General features: G+C 43.8%; 1 protein-coding gene and 13 non-coding genes across 14 annotated transcripts; all 14 read left to right on the top strand.

Annotated features, from left to right (window-relative positions):
- Positions 1–336: 336 nt before the first annotated feature.
- LOC123182722 (protein LIKE COV 1) lies at positions 337–4,226 on the top strand. Its single transcript, XM_044595378.1, has 7 exons — positions 337–684; positions 1,522–1,574; positions 2,312–2,421; positions 2,834–3,001; positions 3,073–3,170; positions 3,500–3,626; positions 3,721–4,226. The coding sequence occupies exons 1-7, from the start codon at positions 490–492 to the stop codon at positions 3,828–3,830; spliced, it is 861 nt and encodes a 286-aa protein (XP_044451313.1). The 5' UTR covers positions 337–489; the 3' UTR covers positions 3,831–4,226.
- Positions 4,227–14,055: 9,829 nt separating this feature from the next.
- LOC123183826 (small nucleolar RNA Z43) lies at positions 14,056–14,151 on the top strand. Its single transcript, XR_006492820.1, has one exon. It is a non-coding gene; the product is annotated as a small nucleolar RNA Z43 (small nucleolar RNA).
- A 208-nt stretch (positions 14,152–14,359) lies between these two features.
- LOC123183878 (small nucleolar RNA U83) lies at positions 14,360–14,437 on the top strand. Its single transcript, XR_006492867.1, has one exon. It is a non-coding gene; the product is annotated as a small nucleolar RNA U83 (small nucleolar RNA).
- A 75-nt stretch (positions 14,438–14,512) lies between these two features.
- On the top strand, positions 14,513–14,606 carry LOC123183791 (small nucleolar RNA snR60/Z15/Z230/Z193/J17). The gene has a single exon (XR_006492807.1). It is a non-coding gene; the product is annotated as a small nucleolar RNA snR60/Z15/Z230/Z193/J17 (small nucleolar RNA).
- Positions 14,607–14,696: 90 nt separating this feature from the next.
- Positions 14,697–14,792, top strand: LOC123183827 (small nucleolar RNA Z43). The gene has a single exon (XR_006492821.1). It is a non-coding gene; the product is annotated as a small nucleolar RNA Z43 (small nucleolar RNA).
- Positions 14,793–14,882: 90 nt separating this feature from the next.
- LOC123183901 (small nucleolar RNA U31b) lies at positions 14,883–14,969 on the top strand. The gene has a single exon (XR_006492888.1). It is a non-coding gene; the product is annotated as a small nucleolar RNA U31b (small nucleolar RNA).
- Positions 14,970–15,024: 55 nt separating this feature from the next.
- Positions 15,025–15,128, top strand: LOC123183860 (small nucleolar RNA Z107/R87). Its single transcript, XR_006492849.1, has one exon. It is a non-coding gene; the product is annotated as a small nucleolar RNA Z107/R87 (small nucleolar RNA).
- An 80-nt stretch (positions 15,129–15,208) lies between these two features.
- Positions 15,209–15,304, top strand: LOC123183738 (small nucleolar RNA R30/Z108). The gene has a single exon (XR_006492767.1). It is a non-coding gene; the product is annotated as a small nucleolar RNA R30/Z108 (small nucleolar RNA).
- Positions 15,305–15,364: 60 nt separating this feature from the next.
- On the top strand, positions 15,365–15,458 carry LOC123183913 (small nucleolar RNA snoR31). The gene has a single exon (XR_006492900.1). It is a non-coding gene; the product is annotated as a small nucleolar RNA snoR31 (small nucleolar RNA).
- Positions 15,459–15,501: 43 nt separating this feature from the next.
- LOC123183852 (small nucleolar RNA snoR31/Z110/Z27) lies at positions 15,502–15,598 on the top strand. Its single transcript, XR_006492841.1, has one exon. It is a non-coding gene; the product is annotated as a small nucleolar RNA snoR31/Z110/Z27 (small nucleolar RNA).
- A 79-nt stretch (positions 15,599–15,677) lies between these two features.
- On the top strand, positions 15,678–15,757 carry LOC123183876 (small nucleolar RNA snoR77Y). Its single transcript, XR_006492865.1, has one exon. It is a non-coding gene; the product is annotated as a small nucleolar RNA snoR77Y (small nucleolar RNA).
- Positions 15,758–15,813: 56 nt separating this feature from the next.
- Positions 15,814–15,994, top strand: LOC123183834 (small nucleolar RNA Z112). The gene has a single exon (XR_006492827.1). It is a non-coding gene; the product is annotated as a small nucleolar RNA Z112 (small nucleolar RNA).
- Positions 15,995–16,090: 96 nt separating this feature from the next.
- LOC123183722 (small nucleolar RNA SNORD14) lies at positions 16,091–16,211 on the top strand. Its single transcript, XR_006492754.1, has one exon. It is a non-coding gene; the product is annotated as a small nucleolar RNA SNORD14 (small nucleolar RNA).
- Positions 16,212–16,439: 228 nt separating this feature from the next.
- LOC123183900 (small nucleolar RNA snoR8a) lies at positions 16,440–16,525 on the top strand. The gene has a single exon (XR_006492887.1). It is a non-coding gene; the product is annotated as a small nucleolar RNA snoR8a (small nucleolar RNA).
- The last annotated feature ends 293 nt before the right edge of the window (positions 16,526–16,818 follow it).

Below are 16,818 nucleotides of genomic sequence, written 5' to 3'. Positions count from 1 at the left end.
CCTTTTCTTTGTTACTACTAGTGAATCTGAAATCATTCGGGGCAGACATAAAATATATCACTTCAACCCAATTATCGCAGCAATTATTTTAAAACAAGGAACTGTAGCAAGGACAAATGTACTTTTTTTCTTAACCGGGATCCGATGTCCCCCGGAGATAAGAACAAATCCTTTTGCAGATAAGAAGGTTCCAAACTATGCCCCTAGGAGAATCCAAACTGCCACCTCATCTCCCGCGTACAGCCGGAGGGCCCCGGTGGCCCAATCCACGGTGGGCCGGCGATCGGCTCGCCAGCTCACGGCCGCTAACGGAATTAAACGCGACGAAAAGGACACGCGAAAACGAACGAGAAGCAGACGCGAAAAAGAAGAAGAAAAAAAAAGGAGCGTCTCCTCTCCCCTCCCTGCCGCACCCGGCACGCACCCCATTCCACGGCGATCGGTCGCGACGACCCGCGCCGGCCACCGCGCGCGGAGCCCGAGCCCCCGATGATGGGCGACGACAAGGCCCCGCGGAGCCTCAGCCCGATGGGCGGCCGCGACCGCGACCGCGAGCTCCTCATCCCCGTCTCCGGCGGCGGCGGCGGCGGCTCGGTCCCCCGCACCGGGGAAGACGACGACGACCTGGACAGGACCGCCGCCTCCCCCTCCGCCTCCGCCGCGCTCTCCTCCACCGGCCGCGAGGTTCGCCCCCCTCCCTTCACGCCTCGTTCGTTCCCCTAGGGTTTACCCTGTCATCCGGCTGCGGCTTCGGGTCTGTAGCCTGGCTGTTGGAATTAGTCCACGGTCTGTGTCGGTATTCCTGTGGCAGCTCACAGCTTATTGTCGGATTTGTTGATTGTGCGAAAAGTGGGTTCGAAATGACTGTTTATGTTAAACGCTGCGAGTTCGTAGGACTGGGGATGTCGACCCTTGGTGAGTGTCTGTTGTGCTGAGGCTAACTACTGGATTGAGTGGTCGAATTGGTGATGAGCTCCATCACTCTTTTGGTGCAATTTGAGGGTAATATTTATATCTGCCTAGCAATGAAATTTGAGAAGAAACTGCTTCATTTAGTGTTCTGGGAGGAACCTATTATGATGCTATAATCTCCAAACATAAGGCAACACACTCGTTTGGTGCAATTTGAGGGTAATATTTATATCTTCTTAGCGATGAATTTGAGGAGGAATTGCTTTATTTAACTCCCTTGGAGGAACATATTATGATGTTATAATGTTATGATCCCCATACAGAAGGCAAAAATGCAGTGCATAAATGCTTTCTTGTGTTAGAACCTTGAGTGATTGTTAATCTGCCTAGGGTGCTTGCCATGCTGACAGAAAATTCGGACCAATCATTATCTGACAAAGATGAAAGTAGATTGCTGATGTTCTTTATTCTTGTTCATTCATGCTTTTCCCTTTTGATACTTGCCTTGCACCCAATGTATGCCCTTGATGTTTGGTAACTTTGCTTGTATTTCTGAGGTTAGAACAACTTAATGTTGAACTTTTTCTCTTTCTCTTTTCGGCAATACAGGCTTTCCATAAGGTGGTTCGCAGCTGGGCCTCAAAGAAATTCATGACTGGATGGTAAGTCATTCTACTAAGATAAATCCCACGAAAAGGTCATGTTAAACGGATGGTAGAGCTGTATGATCTTGCCAGCATTCAATTTCAGTGATTATTGATTAGGAAATAATTTAGGCAGATTTTGTCATAAGGTTGCCAGGAGCATAGCTAAATAGTATGGAGTGTGTCTCAGTGTGATATCTACTCTGGTTCTGGGTCTTATCTCTTTCTTTGAAAAGAATCAGCATAAGAGATCAAGGGAATATCAAATAGGTCATGCTTGGTGCATCATTATGTATTATTTAACATCTAGAATGGGAGGCATGAACCCAGAGGAGATGTGTTACCATATTTTCCCCAGTTGCCAACCCTTAAGCCACAATTAACAGGGAATTTTGGAAATCCAAGTATTTTCAGTTAACTTAAGCATTTGGACAATTATGCTCCTCTGCTGTTATCTAGTTCGGTTGTCCAGCAAGACATTTGTTGTTCCTTTTTGTGAAGTCTGGCATTGGTTTGAAGACACCAATTCAGGCATTAGAAATACTGGCTGAACCTAATAAATCACACTCGAAGTTACATCCTTATTCTGCGACAACCAGTGAATATGCACACCAACCGTTACTAGCTGCCCTGCTTCTGGAGATTCTACACACTCAATACCTGTCTGAAATTATGTTACCATGATGTTATATAAACATTTTGTTTTCACGCACACACTGATACTGTTTTGATGTTCTTTTGTGGGATAATGCCAGTGTGATTCTCTTCCCCATAGCAATAACATTCTACTTCACCTGGTGGTTCATTCATTTTGTTGATGGATTCTTCTCTCCAATCTATGCACAATTGGGAATCAACATTTTTGGTATGTAAATTATTCCGCTTCTTTTGATATTGAAATATCAAATTTCTTGGATGGTTTGTCTGTCATGTTGTAGTTTCTTCAATAAATGACTGGCTTCATCCTGTTTCCACTTTGGGGTTTGATCCTGTAGTGTTATTATTATACTTATTATATGTTACTTTGTGGTGTTGTGTATTATACAGTCTGCATAATTTACATGCGGAACCTAAAAACTTAGGTGCATAGTTTGATAATTATTTGAAGTTCTAGTTTATCGTGTCATTAGATTCTTAAACATCTGTGCAAAATCTGAGAAACTTGACATGAAATTGGGTAGTTGAAATCAGTTATTATTTTGTAACTTATTCATTGCTAAGAAGGATGCTTATTGCCTATCCAGCTTATTTCCCACTGTACTCATTTGAATCCCCAGGTCTTGGCTTCATCACTTCTGTTACTTTCATATTTTTCGTTGGAGTCTTCATGTCATCTTGGGTTGGAGCATCTGTTCTTGGCATTGGTGAATGGATCATCAAGCGCATGCCACTTGTGCGCCATATCTACAATGCATCCAAGCAAATTAGTGCTGCTATATCGCCAGGTAAATTCACAGTTATCATGATATTCAATCTGCAGAGTAACTTATGCCCTAACTTTTGTTTCTTTTTACAGATCAAAACAAACAGGCATTCAAGGAGGCAGTCATCATACGACATCCTCGTATTGGGGAATATGCATTTGGATTCATTACCTCATCAGTCTCGCTCCAGGTTTACTATACTCGTCAATGTTATGCCAAGTTCCCAATGATGACTAGTTTACATATATTTTTCATGATTTTTCTCTATGCTCAGTATGCAGTTATGTTGCCTTGTAATCTTAGTCACTGGCATGAACTCTTGCATGGTTGAATGTTGAAATTCAGTTTTACCACAAAATTTGACCAACTCACCTTGTAAAGGATGGAAAGTAATACCTTTAGAATACTCAAAATGATGATGAATGCTTTTCTTGCAAACCATTATGTTTTTTGCTCTGGTTTAAGCTATAGTTTTTGACTCATCTGAATGTGTAATATCCCTTCATTACGTCATAACAGAGCTATTCTGGTCAAGAGGACCTCTACTGTGTCTATGTGCCGACCAACCATCTCTACATTGGTGATATCTTCATGGTGAACTCAAAGGATGTGATAAGGCCTAATCTTTCTGTGCGTGAAGGCATTGGTAACTCCTAAACTCTATCCTCTCGTTATCTTATCTGTTAATCTGCTCCAAAACATGTGAAAAGGCGCTGACATATTTCTGCGCCGTTTGGCAGAGATCGTTGTGTCTGGTGGTATGTCAATGCCCCAGGTTTTGTCAACCCTGGATCCACATCCACATCTGCATGCAATCCACACAGACCGAGGTGGAGCGAGCAGAAGCTGAGGCAAACTACCTGCATACCTGTTCGTCGATATCAAGTGAACTCTCAACACAGATCACACCAGTGCGGCGAACAAGATCCTGAGCGCGATGCACTAGCAATCTGTCACGCCCGAGGATCAAAGGATCTTGTAATTAAGTAGAAGTAGGTAACTCACACGCGTTGTCGATCCGATGGATTTGTACAATTGGCTTGGACTTTGTCTTTGTAATGCTGCCCCCAGATGCTTCCTAGCCATACTTATATTTTCTTACGGTTCAATTGTTTTCTTCCGGCTGTTTCAGAGTCCAAATTAGCTTTCGGCATCAACAATGTCTGACTGAGGTGCCTTGCTGTAAAAGAAAACAATGCCTGCCTGAGTTGTCTTGCCTTGAATTCTTGGACTAATTAACCTCCTAGGTCAGGTGATAGTAGACACTGGACCAACAATGGTGGAACTGGAACCTTGACTTTGAAAGACCTGCTGGAACAATGGTGATATGATAAATTTTGCACAATCTGCTGGAACAAATAGCTGATGTGATCAACTCTGCACAATACGCTGGTGGCGACCAACCCAAGCATTCTCATTTCTCCATGGATAAATTTGACTACATTTCTATGGTTTTCGTGAAGCATTCTCATTTCTCCATGGATAAATTTGACTACATTTCTTTGGTTTTCGTGCATGGTTCGATGACTGGTCTGACTAGTCTAGACTACATTGACCTGCTCCTGCTGCACACCAGCATGGTAGGACGTAAAATCTGCATGTGCAGGCGCTTGTCTTGGCACCGCATTCATCAGTTCGTTCCATGGCTTTCAGAACCATATGGTTGGCGGGTGCATGATCATGGCTTCACGACTGTTCAGCATGTAGGATGTGCTCGCCACCAGAGACTTCGCTCAAACCAGCAGGAGCGGTGAGCCCAACCAGCTGGCTCAGGTCGTCGGGAACTGGCTCGGGTGCATGATCATGGCTTCACGACTGTTCAGCATGTAGGATGTGCTCGCCACCAGAGACTTCGCTCAAACCAGCAGGAGCGGTGAGCCCAACCAGCTGGCTCAGGTCGTCGGGAACTGGCTCGGGTGCATGATCATGGCTTCACGACTGTTCAGCATGTAGGATGTGCTCGCCACCAGAGACTTCGCTCAAACCAGCAGGAGCGGTGAGCCCAACCAGCTGGCTCAGGTCGTCGGGAACTGGCTCGGGTGCATGATCATGGCTTCACGACTGTTCAGCATGTAGGATGTGCTCGCCACCAGAGACTTCGCTCAAACCAGCAGGAGCGGTGAGCCCAACCAGCTGGCTCAGGTCGTCGGGAACTGGCTCCGCCACTGATACCAGCACTCAAATCTTTAGCATATGTAAAGAGGACAAGGCTATCCTGATGAACTAGTATCTGCGAGTATAGTGGTAGTACCAAAAATATTCCTGGTAGCTATTGTTTCAATTTGTGCACTGACTGATGCCTCGCCAGTTGAATTATTTTTCCCAATGCCTCACATTCCTAAAGCATAATCACTTCAGAATAGCAATTGCGACAGAGTTTTTTTTACTTAGCTATAGGAAGTTGGACGAGCAAATAAGAAACCAGTCTATATTTGTTTGCCTGGCTACAGGGTCATGTCACCACTCACATCTTAGTATTTATAAAGAGGAAACATATACAAATGTAGCTAGTAGGTGCGGCTTTGCTCGTCGTACCAAAAGTATCCGCATACCTATTAATTCAGATTTTCACATAGAGTGGTGTATAGTACCGTGTGGGTTACAGAAGTTGAAATCTTACTACCTTGTAACAAGTTACCACACATGAAGTTTCTAGAGATAAGGTAAGCTCCCCGCAAAAAAAAAGAAAAAGAAAAAGAAGATAAGGTAAGCTCCTCTTAATAAATGTTAAAAAGCACACCTTCGCGATTTTCTATTGTACGTTCTCATCAAGGCATAGCTTTGCCTCATCTGAATGTATAATATCCCGTCATTATGTTATAACAGAGCTATTCTGGTCAAAAGGACATTTACTGTGTATCGTTCGTGGTGAACTCAAAGGATGTGATAAGGCCTAATCTTTCTGTATGTGAAGACATTGTTAATTCCTAAACTCTCCTATAGGTATCTTATTCGATGATCTGCTTCAAAACACATGAAAGATGGTTGACATATTTCCACGTTGTTACACAGGGATCGTTGTATCTGTTGCTATGGAGTGAATTGCAGAAAACCACCACATTGACGCATAGGTTTGCAGAAAACACAGTTTTACGAATTTGAGACAAAAAAAACACTGATTTTCAGCTTAATCTTTTGTAAAAAATACTGATCGGTCACTTCGGGCATTTTAACCGCGATTATGACATATGGGTCCCACATTTGATGACGTGGCATAACAGCTCAGGATTGACGACGTACACTGGTCTTTTTCCAAAAAACACCTCCTTTCCAAAAAGAAATCCATCCCCCCCCCCTACCCCGATCCAATTGGCCGTTCCAGCAAGCCCTCGCCGCCGTTCCCGCAGGCCGGCCCACTGCACCGGTGCTCGTCGCCTCCTTTGTGCTGGGTGTCAGCACCGGAGCAGGCAGCAGCAACGGCGCACAGCAAGGGCGCAAGCAACGGTGGTGGCGCGCAACACCAGAGCGAGCGGCGGCGGCGGCGTGCGCACCGGAACGAGCGGCTGCGGCGGCGGCGGCGCGTATCACTGGAGCAAGCAGCGGCGCGGCGGCGCGCAGCAGCGGAGCAAGCAGAGGCGAGCCGTGGCGGCAGGACGCGCGGCACCGGAGCAAGCAGAGGCAAGCCACGGCGGCAGGAAGCGAAGCGCGGGACGAGGCGCGGCCCACCTGCCCCGGCCAGCTCCGCCGCCGACTGCCGCAGCAGCCGCGCAGCTGTGCCCGTGCCCTCTGCTCCCCGCCGACGAGCCCCATGTCCGGCGTGCTTCTACTCTGCTCGGCTGCTTGGGCAACCCAAATCTGGAGGAGCTGATTGCTTTTTTGTTTTTGTTTGAAGGGTATCCCTGTAAAATTACAGGGACAATTTTGTAAATTTAGAAAATCCGTCATCTAACGTCGTCTATCGTGAACTGTTATGCCACATCATCAAATGTGGGACCCATATGTCATAATCGCGGTTAAAATGCCCGAAGTGACCGATCAGTGTTTTTTGCAAAAAATTAGGCTGTGAATCAATGTTTTTTGTCTCAAATTTGTAAACCAGTGTTTTCTGCAAACCTACGCGTCAATGTGGTGGTTTTCTGCAATTCACTCGTTGCTATGTCAATGCCCCAGATTTTGTCAACTCTGGATTCACATGCGCATCCACATGCAATCCACACAGACCACGGTGGAGCTAGCAGAATCCGAGGCAAACAGACTTATCTTATTAGGTACTCCAGCCGTATGAAAATATATAAGACCTTTTTTACATTGTGACTGCGTAAAAGACGTCGTATATTTTGATACGGAGGGAGTATTCAACACGGATTACACCAGTGTGGCAAATGAGATCCTGAGCGCGATGCACTAGCAGTCTGTCACGCCTGAGGATTGAGGATCCATAAGTAAAAGTAGCCGACTGACACGCGTTGCTGATCCGATGGATTTTGTACAATTGGCCTGGACTCTATCTTTGCACCACCGCCCCTGATGCTTCTTACTGTTGTTTAATCGTTTTCTTATGGCTGTTTGGGAGTCCAAATTAGATTTCGGCATTAACAATGGCTGACTGAGGTGCCATGTTGTAAAGAAAACAATGTCTGCCTGAGGTGGGTTACCTTCAATTCTTGGAATAACCAAACCTCTGGTCAGGCGATAGTAGACACTAGACCAACAATGGTGGAACTGGAACCAAAGACTTGCTGGAACAATTAGCTGATATGACAAACTTTGCACAATCTGCTGGAACAATTAGCTGACGTGATAAACTTTGCACAATTTGACGCTGGTGGTGACCAACCCAAGCATTGTCATTTCTCAATGGACAAATTTGATGACATTTCTCAATGTCTGGCCGATTTACACTACATATTGACCTGCTCCTGCTAGGCTGCTACACACCATCACGATAGGATGTAAAATAAGCATGTGCAAGCACTTGGTTTGGCAGTGCATTCATCAGTTCGTTCCATGGCTTTCAGAACCATGGTTGTCATGAGCATGATCTTGGCTTCACTATTGTTCAACGCACAGGACTTGCTTGCCATCAGAGCTTCGCTCAAACTAGCGGCTACGGCGAGCCGAGGCAGCTGCCCTGGGTCGCTGATGCTGACTCCACCATTGATGTCGGCACTTAAATCTCTAGTATACGTAAATAGGACAACACTGTCCTGATGAACTAGTAGGTACGACTGTACTCGTTGTACCAAATATATTCCGGGTAGCCGTTATTTCAATTTGTGCACCGAGTGTTGCCTCGTCACTTGAATTATTTTTCCCAATGCCGCCCATTCCTAAAGCATGATCACTCTAGAATAGCAATTACGACGGAGCTTTCTTACTTAAAGATATGAAGTTGGACGAGCAAAAAAGGAACCAATCTATAATTGTTTACCTGGCTACATGGGTCAAGTCACCACTCACACCGTAGTATTTATAAAGAGGAAACATATACAAATGTAACTAGTAGGTGCGGCTTTACTCGTCGTACCAAATTATTCATGTAGCTATTAATTCAGATTTTCACAAACTGGTGTATAGTACTGTATGCCTTACCAAAAATTGAAATCTTACTTTCTTGTAACAAGTTACCACACATGGAGTTTCTAAAGATAAGGTAAGCTCCTCTTAATAACTGTTTAAAAAAACACCGGTTTTCATTGTTTCTCATCCACCAAGGACACACCGAACCTTTCTTTTAGGGAAGGCTATCATTGCTAGCTTTATTGATTCAAATACTAGGTGGTTCATCAACTCTATTACATGAAAGTTGATTAGAAAAGCAAGACTTCACAATCATGGTTCGTGGGTGTCTCTCCATTTAATTCCCTTGGTAACGATGAACCCTACCTCCCTGGCTCCTCGATAAGTCCAGCTAACGTCACACAATATTATAAATCACCGTAGCCTCGTTCTTTATGGTTTCTTGGTCTGTGTATGCCTCAACCACATTAGTTGAATCTGTTTCTACTAGCATTGCTGCACACCTGAGAGGCACACACCACAAAGGTCTTGGACACTCCTTTATAAATTCTCCTCCCGGTACCTTATTTGATAATTGCTTCAGAAACATGTGAAAAAGGCGTTGACATGTTTCCACAATGTTCTGCAAAGATCGTCGTATATGGTGGTATGTCGATGCCCTAGATTTTGTCAACCCTAGATCCACATCCACATACAATCCAAGCAGGTCACAGGAGAGCGAGCAAAAGTCGGGGAAAACTACTTGCATATTTGTTCATCGATAACAAATCGAACTTTGAATTCATATCACACGATTTCGCCAAACAAGATCATGAACACAATGTAGTAGCGATTTGTCGCGCCCGTGGATTAGAAGGATGTGCAATTAAGTAGAAGTAGGTGACTCACACGCATTGCTTCTGATGCAATTTGTATAGTTGGCTTATACTTTGCACCACCATAGATACTTCACAGTCATACATGTATCTTTTTTTACTATTGTTTAATTGTTTTCTTCTGAATGTTCGGAGTACCACTTAGCTCTCGACATCAACAAATTTGACTAGTTCGCCTTGTAAAGGATGGCAAGGAATACCCACAAAATACTCAAAATGAACCTTTCTATTGTTCGTTCTCACCAAGGCATAGCTTTGCCTCATCTGAATGTGCAATATCCTTTATTATGGTGAACTCAAAGGATGTGATAAGGCCCAATCTTTCTGTGCGTGAAGGCATTGGTAGTTCCTACACTCTCCTCTCAAAATCTTGTTTGATGATCAGAAGTATATGAAAAGATGTTGACATATTTCCAAACTGTTTTGCTGCCACCGCTGTGTCTGGTGGTATGTTAATGCTCCAGATTTTGTCGACCCTTGGATCCACATCCACATTTGCAGGAAATCCACACAGACTGCGATGGAGCGAGCAAAAGCTGAGATAAACTTCTTGCATACCCGTTCGTCGATACCAAGTAAAAATTTCAACACAGATCACGCCAGTTTGGCAAACTAGATCCTGACCACGATGCACTAGCAATATGTCACCTGAGGATCAAATGATCTATAATGAAGAAGTAGGTGACTGACACGCGTCGCTGATCCGATGGATTTCGTACTATTGTCTTGGACTTTGTCTTTGTACCACCGTCCCGGATGCTTCTTAGTTGTACTTGTATTTTCACACTATTGTTTAATTGTTTTCTGCTGTTTTGGGGTCGAAATTAGCTTGCGGCATCATCAATGTCTACTGAGCTGCCTTGCTGTAATAGAAAACAAAGCTTGCCTGAGGTGTCTTACATTGAATTCTTGGACTAGTTGACCACCTATTGGTCAACCGATTGTAGACCATAGACCAACAATGGTGGAATCCCTGATTTTGAAAGACTCACTCGAATGATTAGCTGATAAACTTTGCACAATTTGACGCAAGTGGCGACCACCTAGGTGTTTTCAATGGACAATTTCAAGGCATTCTTATCATTTTTGCATGCGTGGTTCACCAATTCAAGTGTGATCGACCGCCCCGTATACACATGACTTTCTCCTGCTGCACACACAACATTGCGGGACATAAAAATATGCAAGTGTAGGCACACGCACACAACATTCATTAGTTCGTTCCAACATGGCTTCGAGAACCATAGTTGTGCTGTACATGATCCCGACCTCTCATGTTCACCGTTGCGACCTGAGAGGTCGTTCTAACCAGCGGTAGCGGTAGCAGTGTACTGGAGCCATTGATGTTAGCACTCACATCTCTGGTATGTGTAAAGAGGACAAGGATAACTTGGTGGACTAGTAGGTGCAACTCTACTAATTGTATCAAAAATATTGCGGGTAGCCATTATTTCAATTTGTGCATTTTGAGTATTGCTAGTTGAATTATATTTCCCAGCACCGCTCATTCCTAAAGCATAATCACTCCAGATTAGCAATTACAACAGAGTTTTCCCACTTAAAGATATGTAGTTGGACGAGCAGATGAACCAATCTATATTTTTATGCCCGGCTATATGATCATGTCACCACTCACATCTTAGTACTTATAAAGAGGAAACAGGTACAAATGTGTACTAGTAGGTGCGACTTTACTCGTTGTTCCAGAATTATTCGCGTAGCCCTTAACTTAGTTTCTTCACAGAGTGGTGTGCGTGGCTTACCAAAAAAAATGAATTCTTACAATGCTGTAACAAGTTACCACACATGAAGTTTCTAAAGAAAAGGTAAGCTCCTCTTAAATGTTAAAAAGCACACCGACTTCCACTGTCTATCATCCACCGAGGACGTCTATAGTCTCTTTCTCAGGGGAAGGTCAATGATATCAAATACTATTTACATTGAAACTTCAGAAAAACTAGGTGGTTCATCAAGCAAGGCCTCACAATCTTGTATGCCGCTCCATTCAATTCCCTTGGGTAACGATGAACTCCACCTCCTCGATATGGTGGCATGTCATTATGTATGGTTTATTGGCTTGCGGATGCCTCAACCACATCAATTGAATCCAATTGTACTTGCATTGCTACACGCCCGAGAGGCACACGCCACAAAGGTCTCGACCACCCATCTTAATCTCTCCCTTCAGTATCTTATTTGATAGTTTGCTTTAGAAACATGTGAAAAAGATGTTGACATATTTTCAAGTTGTTTCGGAAAGATCATTCTATATGGTGGCATGTCAATGCCCCCTGACGGGAGCGAGCGGAGTCCGTGGAAAACTACTTGCATACTTATTCATCAATAACAAATAAAACCTTTTTTTGAAGGTCATCGGGGGTGGGGGGGGGGGCAAAGCCCCCCACCTGAATCATTTTCGTTTTATTTGATGATCAGATACATAACAGAGTTCACATACCAGACGATTGCGTCGAACAAAATCATGGACCCAATGTATTGACCGATTTATCGTTCTTTTTTTTTGCGGGGAAATTCAGAGAGCTTTATTGAGTAAACGCATTCTTGGAACAGTCAGCCAAAAGGCCGGACACCAAGAAGCTAGGAGTCTCGTCAAGCCAACTATCAGTCACATTAAGTGTGCAGGCACGCTTTGCACACAAGTGAGCCGGTAGATTAGCTAACATGTTTACATGTTGGATAACAAAAGAGGAAAAATGAGTACTAAGCTCTCCAATCTCTAAAAGTAAAGGAGCCACAATCGAACGAGAATTGTGGCGAGTGGTCCAGAGTGACACCAACTCCAAGCAATCGACTTCCATTATCACATGCGAGAATCCACGAAGAGATGCGAACCGAACTCCATCTCGCAAAGAAAGTCCCTCCATGATCAAGGGATCTGATATCCCCACATATGGCTTGCACCAGGCACCTAGTAGAGCCGTAGGAGAACGAGCAATGCCTCCCTCGCCTCCCCTGCCATCCGCCAGGTTGAGAGCTCCATCGGTTGTGATTTTTACAAACCCATCATCAGGAGGCCGCCACCCATAGCCCGGCAAGACCAGCGTGTCTTTGCGCGGCAAGTGAAGGAGTGCAATGGCCTCCTTTGTAGCTCGGATCGTTGCTGTAGGGTCTCGTTCTTCTTCACCGTGCTTGATACGATTCCTGGAATGCCAGATAGACCACATAATAGTGGTGATCTTTGCACTGTCATCATCCGTAAAACGCAGGTCACATAAAATGTCGCGAGCCCACGAGTCCGGGTGTAGACGGGGAAGCCGGAGCCCGAACCATGCACATGCCTCCTCCCAAAAGCGCTTAGCATGCGAGCAATGTATCAATGCATGTTTCAGATCCTCATCCATAGCAAGACATACTTTGCATGTGCGAATTTCTGCAATGTGTCTATAGTTGAGAGTAGCTTCATCTGGAAGAATCCCACGAAGAACTCTCCACCAAAAAACTCTCACTTTTGGGATAACATTCAATTTCCACAAGGCTTCCCACATCTGTTGTTCATCATTTGAGGTACCGGTAGCCGTCCCTTCGTCTAGAGCCAAACGCTCGTTCCGAGTCACAAGAGCACGGTACGCCGACTTCACAGTGTACTTGCCTGATCTTTCGAATGCCCAAGCAAGATAATCATCACCTCCCCCTTGCCGGATGGGAATATTAAGAATGGCCTCAGCATCCGGGGCAATGAAAGTCTCCGTGACCACCTCATGCTTCCATGACCAGTTTGATGTATCAATGAGGTCTGCCACCCTTTGATTTATCGTTCTCGAGGATCAAAATGACATGTAATTAAGTAGAAGTACGTAACTCACACACGGTTCTTATCCGATGTATATCTGTACAATTGGCTTGTACTTTCTTGTACCACCCTATATTCTACATAGTTGTCCTTGCATTTGTGTTTTACAGCTGTTTAATTGTTTACTTATGGTCGCTTGGAGTATCACTTAGCCTTCAGCGTCAACAAAATGTGTCACTTTTTTTGCGAGAGCAAAAAGTCTCATTGGGGTGCCTTACTGTCCGAGGTGTCTTTCCACAGATTCTTGGGCTAATTGTTACCTTCTAACGACGATTTGCTTGAAAAAAATTCCAGCATTATCTTGCCCTCTTGCTATTGTATCATCGGTGCTTGTGATGACGTGGACGGTTTTCTGCACACCTAATGATCATCGTCGCAAGTCCATTGTGACACCGACTACAAATGATGAGTGAAAAATCTGAAGGCATATAGAAGTACACTTTTACCTTTCTACCTGATACTTTAACTACCTTTTCTCTGCCTAATAATATTTTCATCTCCTAGTGAACTGCGCCCAGGCAAATTTTGGAAAATAGCAAGTTTCTTCCTCTTTTTTTTTAGGGCCTCTTCCTCTTTATATTGGAAAAAGAGAGAAACAGTCAGTCGGATGGATGGGTTTGTGTGGCCCGTTAGTTTTGGGCCTACGGGCCGAGCAGATCACACCAAACGCAGCCACGACCGCCCATCGAACGGCACAAGTCGGCCCGGCGCCCCTGCCAAACCCTAACGCCCCAGAACCCTGCTATATAAGCAGCGGCGAAGATGGCCTTCTTCCCCACGCCGCCACCTCCCATCCATCCCCAGCAACCTAAGAATACTCTCCCATCAGATCTCGATCCGTCTCCTCCCATCAGATCTCGATCCGTCTTTTTGATTTGCAACCCGTTTTCGGTTTGTTCTTCCCGCGGGGATTGTTTCATCGTGCTCGAGGACGGTGACGATTGATATTTGGTCTCGTTCGTCGTAACTGGCATCTCCTTGCCTTGCCGACCATTCTGCTATATCACCACCCATATTCCGAGTCCTCTTCTCGATTAGAATTACCTCTCCCCGAGTAAATTTTCTGCTGATTTGTTCTTGTTTTTTCTTTGTTTATTATGGCTGGCCGAGGATTAAAATAAATTATAGACAAGCATATGTCCGAATTTTCTTCATGTGGAACGATCTAATCTTCTCTATGAGGCCAATGATATTGCTCATTTTTTAATTTTCTTTTATTTCGTGGTTTCGTGGTGCCGATGATGATTAGTGTGAACCTTTCTCAATGAAATCTCTAGTGATTACATAACCTACTGCCTTCCTTCTGAGGCATCACGATCCCTTGAATCCTTTTTTCTTTTTTCAGTCGTTTTGTTTTGTTTTTCTCTTAAATTATTGGTTTGCCAAGGAGGTCGAATGATGATCACAAGTGCATAGTTCATATGATCAAATCGTGATTACTTGAACAAAAATAGTCTTTCGCTCCTATCTGATGACCTTGCAACCTTATCCTTCTCTGGAGAATCAAGCAATATGTATGTTCGTTTGGTTTTTAATATTTTTGCTATCTTATATCTGAATTTGTTGTAGAGGACGGTGAAGATTGATATTTGGTCTCGTTCGTCGTAACTGGCATTTATTTGCCTTGCCGACCATCCTGCTATATCACCACCCATATTCTGAGTCTTCTTTTTTAGATATTATCATTTGAATTTTTTTGACTGAAATAATCTTGTACAGTACAGAAGGAACAAGTTAGCAGATCTTTTTTAATTATGAGGATGATGATTACAAATTTGTCGCCCCAGTCTTAGGGTCCGTGTAGGCGGATCTGTGCTGATTGACATACTATTAAATCTGACTCAGCAAATGAAAATAGAATAGTTGGTTTTATTTTCTTATACTTAATTTCCTTTGTTGATGGCAGTGACGAATTGCAAATATTCAAGCTCAACAGACCAAATCACAGGTCTTCTCTCAGGAGTTGATTTGTATGCCGATTATCCCGCTGAACCGAGCCATCTGATACCCTTCATTTTTAATCTGCCGTTTGTTGTTTTTCATTCCTATTTTTTGTCTCGTCTGTTTGTTTCCTTTGAAGAGTGTAGTTGCGATGAGGATAACAAGCTCCCTCTTCTGAAAGCATTGACGACATTGCAGGCAGAATCGAACCAATTAAACATTGCCACCACTGAGCAACTATATCTTTCTTTGATCTTTTTGGCTGTCATTCTTGCCTATTGATTTAGATCATCTCTTTGGATTGTGAGGAGGTATTGATGCATAATCCAACACTTGATCCGAGGGGTGGCATGAGCTGCCTGTGTGATGTCATCTTTGCAACTGAATCCAATATAAATCAGTTTCTATTTATTTATTTTCTTCTTGATTTCGTCAGTATCATGTGATGAAACCTTATTCAATCTTAGGACACCTTCTGACACAGTGCCTATTTTCCTGTGGATGAGAAGGCTTTTATATTCTGATGATACGCCATGTTTTCTTAGGCATTGTTTTCGTTTTTTGTCTTCTGGGCCGTGTTTACGTTTACACTAGACCTGCAAAGTAACAGAAGCCTATGATGATTAGCTTAAGTTGGAATTACCGTCTGATTCTGAATGACGATATTTTTGCGGCTTTCTGAGGCAACACCAAAGTGAATGATTATCTTTATTTAATAATAGTGCAATATTTGTTCAACTTGAATTATCCCGGTGAAGATTCTTAGACCAGGAAGTGCCGTATGACACTGTAAACAACAGCTGTTTCTCACCACTGCACGTGTCCTCCTTTGGCTATAACCTTTGTGGTTTGGTCAGGGCTGGAATCTCCATTTGCACCTGGTTTGTTTCAGCTGTGTGCATGATTTTAAATGGGTCTCTGAGGGATTCTTTTGTGTTGATAGGAAACTGTGTTTTACTTTGGTTGGCATTGTGGTTAAAATATTTTTGTATTGGCTCACTTGTCGCTTTTGGGGATATGTTATGGCGATGATGATAAATTTAAGGCTTGTTTCTCAAAACATTCGCAGATGCCGCCTAAGAGCTTTCGCCCAGCCAGGCTTGAGAGCTAATGCTGCTAATTCCTTCCTTGGATGTCCGAGCCTTATGAATATCCTCATATTTTGTTGTATTTTGTTCGATGTTTTATCTTTATGTGGGGAGCACTGTTTGAATGTTTGGCTGCTGTTCTGGCAGCCGAGTTTACAACGCTCCTGAGATGTATTCAGGTGGCTTTTAAAGTACAGATCCGTCCAGATGGATCTTGCGTTACGCTCGCCCCCAAATTCCAGATTAATCTCTGTTCTTTTTTTGTTGTTGATGATTGATCCTGTTTTGGTGCAGTGATTATAAAACATTCCTCGTACTGACGGGAAATCCCTGTGAACGACATCTATACACCCATAGAATCTGAGCATCAGTGGACACTTTCTTCTGGTTTCAATGCGTATTTTTATGTTATTTCCTCTTTGTTTTCACTGAGAGTTTGCTTTATGATTCTTATGGAACAATCTAGCTAGAAGTGATTGTGCAGCAGTGACATCTTTGCGAATGACTACACTAGAATCTGAGCACCCCGGAGATGCTTTTGAATTTGCAAGTCTGCCACCAGTTCAGTTAGAAACTGTGGAGCACCGCTCAGTTTTGTGTCACTACCTGGCAGCACAACTGGAGAATCATTCCAAACACCACTATACTGCTCGTTTTCCGGGA

Source organism: Triticum aestivum, chromosome 1D (genome assembly GCF_018294505.1).
Source record: "Triticum aestivum cultivar Chinese Spring chromosome 1D, IWGSC CS RefSeq v2.1, whole genome shotgun sequence".
NCBI lineage: Eukaryota > Viridiplantae > Streptophyta > Magnoliopsida > Poales > Poaceae > Triticum > Triticum aestivum.
This window is presented reverse-complemented; position numbering and strand designations above follow the sequence as displayed.